Source organism: Orycteropus afer, unplaced genomic scaffold (assembly GCF_000298275.1).
Source record: "Orycteropus afer afer isolate SDZICR_OR568_19922 unplaced genomic scaffold, OryAfe1.0 scaffold00001, whole genome shotgun sequence".
Taxonomy (NCBI): Eukaryota; Metazoa; Chordata; class Mammalia; order Tubulidentata; family Orycteropodidae; genus Orycteropus; species Orycteropus afer.
The window spans coordinates 5,296,246-5,306,231 of NW_006921588.1; the positions used below are offsets into that span (position 1 = coordinate 5,296,246).

The 9,986-nt window shown below is 34.5% G+C and overlaps 1 protein-coding gene across 1 annotated transcript; it reads left to right on the forward strand.

Annotated features, from left to right (window-relative positions):
• The first annotated feature begins 3,754 nt into the window (after window positions 1-3,754).
• MSTN (myostatin) lies at window positions 3,755-9,515 on the forward strand. The gene is made up of 3 exons (XM_007948422.2): window positions 3,755-4,127; window positions 5,953-6,326; window positions 9,135-9,515. The coding sequence occupies exons 1-3, from the start codon at window positions 3,755-3,757 to the stop codon at window positions 9,513-9,515; spliced, it is 1,128 nt and encodes a 375-aa protein (XP_007946613.2).
• Window positions 9,516-9,986: the final 471 nt, after the last annotated feature.

A 9,986-nucleotide genomic window follows, 5' to 3' on the forward strand; every position in this document is an offset into this window, starting at 1 on the left:
ACAATATGATTCACATAAGCAAAAGCTTTTGGGAATTCTCAGTAACTTTTAAGAGTATGAAGGAATCTTGAGACTCAAAATTAATTGAGAATTGCTGCTTTAGGGGATAAATCATCAAAAGGCACATATGATCACATTTTCTCATATTTTATATGGAGAAACTGGACCATAGATTTCATTAGGACAGTGACTGTGTCTATCTTGCTCATTGTTTTATCTACAGAATCTAGCATATTGTCAGGTACATAATGTTGCTGTTTGTTGTTATATGCTGTCGAGTTGGACCCAACTCATATCAACCCCTCTTTGGGTTTCCAAGGAGGAATCACTACAGAAGTAGATTGCCCAACCTTCCTTCTGAGGAGTGGCTGGTGGGTTTGAACCACCAGCCTTCTGGTTAGAGGTCAAGTGCTTTAGGCACTACACTACCAGAGCTCCTAGGCACACAAATATTTCATAAAATAATAAATGAAATAGTGTAGCCATACATACTTTCATAAATGAAGCCTTTGCTAACTGACTTATAGAATGTTGTATAAAACATGAGCAGTGAAAGCAGAACCATATTCCAAGTCTCCTATCTCCTGTTCTTATGCTCTTGCTCCTTAACTCAAGAATTCTTTTGTTTTTGTTTATTTTTGTCCTGGAATCTATTGAAGGATGGATAATCAGATTTTATCAATGGAGGAAAATTACCTTTTATGATGTTCTATGAGTTGAGAGCTATACTATTTTTCTCTGGCCTTAAACATCAGTATGGGGGTAATATCAAAGAGGACCTGGTAACAGTGATCAAATAAAATATTACTTGTGGGTTTCTTTCCACAAAAGACTTAAACTTATCATTATCATTTCTTATTCGTATCCCTAGTTTCCTTCTCCTTCTTTTGTTTGCCACATCATCAAACTTTTGACAAATCTTTGCATTAGTTCACTCATAAACATTTTTGGAAAATATGCTTTATATCCTCAAAGTTGTTTCAAAATAACCTCTGGTATTTGTAACAGACAGATGAGATACATTTGCTTGGCACCTCACTGATAGTTACAATAAGTGTAAGGCCCACAACAGCCCACCTGGTACAAAAAAGGGCAGAGAAAATAAAGATATGAGTTCCCCAAGCGGCTGCACTGGCCACCTAAATTCTGACTCCTGTGGGAAACTGCATTTAAAGATAGGTAACCTAACAGAAAGTCAACAAGTTGACAGACCAAGCTCCCTGAGTCAACTGGAAGGAACTCTTCCTTCTTCACTCATCCCAATGATGCCTCCATTACAAGAGGTACAGCTAAGCCTGACCCCAGCAGTCAGATCATAGTGAAGGTCCCTAGTGAAGCCTCCTACTCTGGGGCCTTGGGAAGTTTGCAACCACTGTCACTGAAGGAGGAATAAATGTCCTCGAAATCTCTCAAGTATCATCAATGCTGATGTCTAAAGAGGTTGATTAAATATGTGGAAATGACAACCATGGTTTACTTTATTTTAGGTAGTGAGACTAAAAAGAAGCTTAAACATGCCTTGTAACAGGATTGCCATAAAAAATTTTACTTGCTTCAGAACATAGAGAGGAAGACTATGTGAATTGCTAATTAGCAGCTACAAACTGTAGCACTCCTAGTTCCTGGGGAAGATCATTTGAAGCATAATCTTAAACTTCTCTACATGAAACAAAAAGCAAGCCCTCAAATACCAGTTATCGACTACTTACTATATGACAGGCATTATATTCAGCAATTTATATGCATTATTAAACTACATCTCCTTAACACCCTATAAGGAAACTGAAGGTTAGAGATGTTAAGTATCTCACCCATTGTCACATAGTGAGGAAGTGGTAAATTTTGATTGTTTTAAATCCATGCCTGTGGGACTGCAGAGCCTAAGTTCTTAACTGCTGTGTGATTGTGAACAAATAAACACAAACACAAACTTCTGTGACCTACTCAGAAGGGTATAGAAGTATAGATACAATGATTATACCATTACTAAGTTTTATACACTGAAAAATGATTTTACCAAACAAATAAAACTTCATAAGCTTGATCTAGCAATGTCTCACAATGAAGAGTATCTGCAGTTCTTCAGGGCATCTGGTTTTTGTCAGGTTTTCCTTAATCTTTAATGATGGGCACATCCAATGCATTATGTAAGGCCATTTTTTCTCAAGAGATATAGATACCTCTTAAGAATTTGATGAAAATGCATTAACTTTTCAGGCTACTGAGTTGCATTTTAGTGCACCCAGGCAGTAAATTAGTGTACAATGTGCAAAAGTGGTAGTGACCTAAAAAATAAATATTTGATATGAGCTACTGCATTCTCTTGAGGGGGTGATGGTGGTGGGGGGGAGAAATGGATTAACTCTCTAAGGAGCCCTTAGCTTACTAAAATGGAGTAGGGAGAAGAAATGTCCTCTGGCCTGGAAACAGCTTCTCTTTTTTGCTGACTAGCTAACTATATTTGTTTAGCTCTTTAATGGGTCATTTGATTAGATCTTGTGGCTCTCAAAGCTAAGGTTGTGAGTTTGATCCCTGCAGAAGCCACTTAAATTTAGGGAACAAAAAGCTCTATTCTCTGCTCCCAGACCTTACCCCAAATCCCTGCCAGGTGTCTCCCCTCTGCTCAAAATGAGAAACTGGCAAAGGAGTGCAAACAGTTTTGGGAAAGAATTAAAAAAAAAAATGGCATCCTTCTCTCATGTGTTCTTTCTCTTTTATGTACTCATAATATTTCAATATAATTGACAGAGAATATATATAAGACTTTTTACTTTTACTACTGGAAATCTGAAGAAAACTGTACTAAGTGCTGCAATGTTAGTCACAAAATCTTTATCTTCTAAGGTTAGAGTTTTTCCACTAGCTGACATCATCCTCTTGGTAATAAACAATACAGAACAACATCTCTGAGAGATATTAATCTGCATCTTGAGAACAGGAATTAACATAATAGTAAGTGGTCAAAAATGGAATGCAATTTTCAAATTAATAAGATATAAAATTATTTAAAAATAATTCCATGTACAATATAACATTATGCTAAAAATATTTTTAAATATGTGCTAAGAATTTAGTCAGGAAAACATGTTTCTCAAATTATAGCTGAAAATCTTTCATTAGTATCACAATCTTAACTTTTAATTTAGGTCTTTCTAATTTAAATTTTATTTCTCTAATTACATATAATTTAATACAGTAAATAAAATTCTTTATACTTCAAATGTTTGCTTAAATAATATAAAATCTCTTTAATTTTTGAGAAAAAAACATTTCATATTTTAACTATAAAGTATAAATTCACTTATTTAAATTATAATTTAAAAGTTTCATATGTAAGCTTAGTGAGATATAAGTGTGGTTTTATATTATTTTTAACATAGACTTTAATTTTTCAAGTGTCACATATATCTTTCATTATTTGTGGATTTATTTCTTTTATGGAGTAGTCAAATGAATCAGCTCACCCTTGACTGTAACAAAATACTGTTTGGTGACTTGTGACAGACAGGGTTTCAACCTCTGACAGCGAGATTCATTGTGGAGCAAGAGCCAATCATAGGTCCTGACGACACTTGTCTCATCAAAGTTGGAATATAAAAAGCCACTTGGAATACAGTATAAAAGAATCACTGGTGTGGCAAGTGTTCTCTCAGACTGTACATGCATTAAAACCTTGCTTGGCATTACTCAAAAGCAAAAGAGAAGTAAGAGAAGAAATAAGAACAAGGAAAAAGATTGTATTGATTTTAAAATGATGCAAAAACTGCAAATCCATGTTTATATTTATCTGTTTATGCTGATTGTTGCTGGTCTAGTGGATCTAAATGAGAACACCGAGCAAAAAGAAAACGTGGAAAAAGAGGGGCCGTGTAATGCATGTACTTGGAGACAAAACACTAAATCTTCAAGAATAGAAGCCATAAAAATTCAAATCCTCAGTAAACTTCGCCTGGAAACAGCTCCTAACATCAGCAAAGATGCTATAAGACAACTTTTACCCAAAGCTCCACCACTCCGGGAACTGATTGATCAGTACGATGTCCAGAGAGATGACAGCAGTGATGGTTCTTTGGAAGATGATGATTATCACGCTACGACGGAAACAATTATTACGATGCCTACAGAGTGTAAGTAGTCTTATTATGTATATCGGCAGTTCTGCTGACTGTTGTTCTAGTGTTTATGAGAAACAGATCAATTTTCAGGCTCTTTTAACAAGCTGTTGGCTTGTATATAAGCAGGAGGAAAGGTTTTTTTTTTTTTTTTTTGGTCTATATTTCATGAGAAATGCAATAATGAGATTGAATCTGCTGCATTATTTATTTCTTTATAGAGCTGGGAAGCTAAATATTACAGAGCTGGTACAGCACTGACGTTAGTTACTTTAAAATGGCAAATACAACATGCTTGTGCTTTCACAGCTGAATACCACAGGGCAATGGAAGGGAGGTACTATGAGCAGTGTTAAAATGGACATGAAATTTTATAATTGCATTTGGTTGTCAGAAATATATATTTATAATATTTTGTTTTCCTTTTACAAATGATAGAGAAAGGAAGACATTTGTTAGCTGTTTAAACCTTTTTGAGCATTGCTGAACACCTAGAGTTACTTCTGCTTTTGAAAACTATCTTTTACACCATTTTTATGTTTTTCACAAATTAAAATATTTTGTTTTTAAAGCTACTGCCCTGAAGAGTATGAAAAAATATTTTCAAAAATTGAATGTATTAATAATACAAGCAATGTTGAAGTAAGCATATGATAATCATGAGCTCATGCTCAGAAAATGCCTAAGGAATAAATATTTTACTAGAGTAAATTACGGCTCACGAAGCCTCACTTATACCTTGACCATGGTGCTGTTGTTAATAGTACCCAGTCTTCAAATTTTCAGGGAGGCACACTGCTTAATAACCTTCTAAAATATTATTTCATTTTTTATGGGAGGGACAATTTATTACCTGTAGTATCTCCATTGTTTCTGACAGATAATATATTTCATACCACTCCTTTTCACATAGCCAGAAAAGAATACTTTCTCAAGGAAAAGGAGACAGGCACCTTAACAGAGAAGGCAGGACAAGAAAGATTTTGTGCCATGTGCCTGCATGTTGCAGTGCTTTCTACACTTTAAACCAAAGGCTCAAAACAGTTTCAAAATACTGTTTTCCTTATTAAGCAATCAGGTTATAATGCAATAAATAATTTTTCTTTAAGACACTGCTATCATATAGAACTGTAGAAGATTCACCTTATTTACAGACAAATTTGGAAAATTAAAAGAAAAGAAATTGCTAATGTCTCTGCTTGCAATGATAGCATGGGCCTAAAGACAGAACTTTCTAACTACTAAGAATCTCGAATGTAACAGCTACACTTTTGTGATAATTACCTGCTTAGTTCTGTGCTTTTAAAAGACTGTTCCAGAGCCAAAGCATAACAGATGTGCTGTATTTTCCACTAATTCCCAAGACCCAGTAAGTTACTCAGTGTGCCTTGTCCCCAGGTAATTCAGGCCTGGGGGAAGGGTTCCTTCTGCCAGACTGACTGGTACAGCTGCTCAGTAAGTGGAACTGCTCAGATTCCCAAAGAATTCTAAGTGGATGTTCCTCCACCGTGTCTCTTGTTCTCTCTAATCATCATCATTTTAAAATTTCATCCACTGTTCATTCTTTCATAGAATTTTCTTTAGTCCACCCTTCTCTGGAAAAAAGAGTAGATTCCTTATAAATAAATGAAAAGGCATACATCTAAAAAGTTCTGAAAAGCTGGAGTAATTATTTGATTTTTTTTCTGAGTTATGAATGAAGTGTTTCAAAATACTTAATTTTAAAATAATGTGCACATAATTCACATGGGAAACAAGCCCACCAATTAATACGAAGGTGTTTTGTTTACTCTTAATGGGGAATAATTTCAGTAACTTTTTTTTTCTTATTCATTTATAGCTGATTTTCTAATGCAAGTGGAAGGAAAACCCAAGTGTTGCTTCTTTAAATTTAGCTCTAAAATACAATATAATAAAGTAGTCAAGGCCCAACTGTGGATATATCTGAGACCTGTGAAGACTCCTACAACGGTGTTTGTGCAAATCCTGAGACTCATCAAACCCATGAAAGACGGTACAAGGTATACTGGAATCCGATCTCTGAAACTTGACATGAACCCAGGCACTGGTATTTGGCAGAGCATTGATGTGAAGACAGTGTTGCAAAATTGGCTCAAACAACCTGAATCCAACTTAGGCATTGAAATCAAAGCTTTAGATGAGAATGGTCATAATCTTGCTGTAACCTTCCCAGGACCAGGAGAAGATGGGCTGGTAAGTGATAACTAAAAGTAATATTCTAACAACCTTATTATGTTTTTATTCGTAATGTGATTGAATTATACTAGAAAATAAATAACAATTTCCTTTGCTCATAAGCCAGACAAAGGTATGTTACCCCAATGGTAGCCCTGTACCCAATAAAAGTAGGTATCCAATTTCATATCCTATGAAACACTCCCTTGATACTCTTAACTTTGCATGAGGATTTTTTTTTAAAAATTATACAATAGTGCTTAACTTCTTAAGGTACTCTTTGAATTAGAAATGAAGCATAAGGTACTCTTCATTGATATGACACCTAATTATATGAATAAAAACATGAAATCTTCTTGGTGGATTATAGTACATACCAAACCAAACCAAACTGGTGTCCTTCGACTCCAGAAGGTACCAAATGTGTTGAAATGATTTTAACTTAGCATAATGCAGAAGAACTTTTTAAAAAATTAAAATAAAAAGCTTTTTTTATCTGTAGTGACTAACTGAGTATGATCTGTTTAGGCTTATACTTTATTAAATATGCTATATTTAAGGTCCCTAAAGATAAATATACTCATTATTTGCAGGTTGTTGATGCACCAATGTATATGTAGTTTACTTTCCAGATTATCTCTAATAAAATTTTGGTTTCCAGGCTAGTTAACCTTTGCTATCTATCTTTTAATTGACTTAATGACAGTGGGTTTGGTTTTTGGTTTTGACATTACTTTTCTTGTGCAAGAGTTTACAGGCTGTCCCCAGGTTATGAACATTTGACTTAGGTACAGCCCATAGCTATGAACCAACTCCTGTAAAGCCTCTTACATTAAAAAGTCGAGGTACATACATTGGTTTATAATAACAAACAGGTGCTACTTTGGGACATGCATCAAAACATTATTATTATCATTACTACATTTTTATGTTAAAGAATATTTAGTGTATCTGGAAATGTTTCTTTAAAATTTTTATGCATAGAAAGTTATACTATTGTACTAAGACAAACATTTGACTAATTAACATTAGATATGAACCACACTTAACTGTTATGACTTATGTACAAATTTGACTAATAGATTTAGGAATGGAACTTGTTCATAATCCGGGGACTGCCTGTACTTAGAGGATGCCAAATAATTTAATATAGGCCAAGTAGATGGCAAAACCTTTTATATTACAAAAATTAATAAAAAATTTAACCTTAGTATAAATTTAGGGTTATTCACTCTTCTAGGTTATAGGTTATCACACTTCTGTTTACTTCTTAAAAATGTATTTAATGCGGCCATATATTTTATTTCCATCCATTTGCTTAATTTACAACAGAAGTTTACACTTGTAATCAATAAACATGTCATCATTGTAACCTTTATATGGTCTTGGTTAAGAAGAGTATGTAACTAGTAAATTAGATCTACTTTTAATGATATTATATTTTTAAAGGGAGCTCTGGTAGCATAGTGCCTAAGGCACTTGACTGCTAGGCAGAAGGTTGGTAGTTCAAACCCAATAGCCACTCCTTGGAAGGAAGGCTGGGCAATCTACTTCCATAGTGATACCACCTTGGAAACCCAAGGAGGGGTCTCTATGAGTCGGGTCCAACTCGACGGCACATAACAACAGCAACAACAACGTATTTTAAAAAGATTATATAATTTTCTAAATCATCAATTAAAAAAATAAAAACTCACTGACATCAAGTCAGTTCGACTCATAATGACCCCCTCTTTGGTATCACTACGGAAGTAGACTGCCCAATCTTCCTTCTGAGGATTGGCTGGTGGATTTGAACCACCAGCATTCTAGTTAGCAGTCACATGCCTTAGGCACTACGCCACCAGAGCTCCCCCCCCCACACAAAAATATATATATAACATAAAAAATTTTATTGACTTCTCAAATAGTGTTATTCTTTTTGACAATCCTAATAACAAGAACTACCAGGCCTATTTTAATTTTTGATGTAGGATAAAACCACTACTAACTATTTAAGAAAGCTTTCTTTCTTATAGGTCAGCATTTTAATGTTGACCACAGTTAATAATGTGACAAAACTTTTAATTATTATAAAACAGATGATTTAATATGATGTATTCTTCAGATTTTTTCCATATAAAAGCAGACAAAATTTCAAAATGCATGAAAAGACTGGAGCAAGGACATAGTTAGCAAATTACTGATTAAATATCTGAATAGAAACACCTTTCATTGCAAGAATAAAGAAGATATTGTCGTGTCTTCTAGATTTCTCCTTCCCTTGCTTGGAGTTTCTCTTTCCAACCCAATATTCATACTGCCATCTTCATCACCATATCATCATTGTTTCCCATTATAGTCCATACAATGCTGGGAGGTAGCTGTTTTGCTCTGGCTTTAATATTTATATTTCTCTGAGGAAAGACCCAGGGAACAAGAATGAATGACTATACCTATCCTTCAGTGGTCATCAGACAGCTCTAGCCAAGTTAATCAGTAAGCAGAAGAGAGGGAACTAACTTTTTTCCTTCCATTCCTCCCTGATCTTTCTTTTCCTATGAAAATTCTCAGAGCATCTATTATGTAGTAGACCATCTGATACACAAATGGAAAAACAATAATTAAAAGGATATAGATTTGACTTCAAGGCAATTTGTATTGGTGCTACATTCTTTTGAGCCATAAGAGGAGAATCAAGCCTAGTGTAAATTAAAATTATTTAATGCTGTATTTTAAAAGTGTGGTTTAAACAAAATGACTCATTTCTTTCTTTGGTAATGACTTCTTGAGTACAGTATTCCAGGGTCTATTAACATTACTGATTATCTTTTCCTCTTCATACAGAATCCCTTTCTAGAGGTCAAGGTAACAGACACACCAAAAAGATCGAGAAGAGATTTTGGTCTTGACTGTGATGAGCACTCAACAGAATCGCGATGCTGTCGTTATCCTCTAACTGTGGATTTTGAAGCTTTTGGATGGGATTGGATTATTGCACCCAAAAGATATAAGGCCAATTACTGCTCTGGAGAGTGTGAATTTGTATTTTTACAAAAATATCCTCACACTCATCTTGTACACCAAGCAAACCCCAGAGGTTCAGCAGGCCCTTGCTGTACTCCTACCAAGATGTCTCCAATTAACATGCTATATTTTAATGGCAAAGAACAAATAATATATGGGAAAATTCCAGCCATGGTAGTAGATCGATGTGGGTGCTCATGAGATTTGCAGTAGGTTCATAACTTCCTAAAGCATGGAAGTCTGTCCCCTCCACAATTTTGAAACTGTGAAATTATGTACCAGGCTATAGACCTACTGTATGCCACAGTCACTTAAGCACATGCTACAATATATGAACTAAAAGAGAGAATATAGGCAATGGTTGGCATTTAACCATCAAAAATAAATCATACAATTCAAAGCTGTATGATTTCTAGAGTTCTTGAACTAGAAGGAAATGAAATAAATGTATGTTCATATATATTACAACATATGCAAGTAAATGAGAGCAATCCTCCTTGTGTTCGGGTGAGTTAAAGGAGTACGCTTTAAAGTCTATTTCTTTACAGTTTCATTTAATATTTACAGAAAAATCTCTCTATAGTATTGGTAAAATACAGGATTGTTATGTACCATCATTTGAATCATCCTTAAACACTTGAATTTGTATTGTATAATAGCATACTTGGTAAG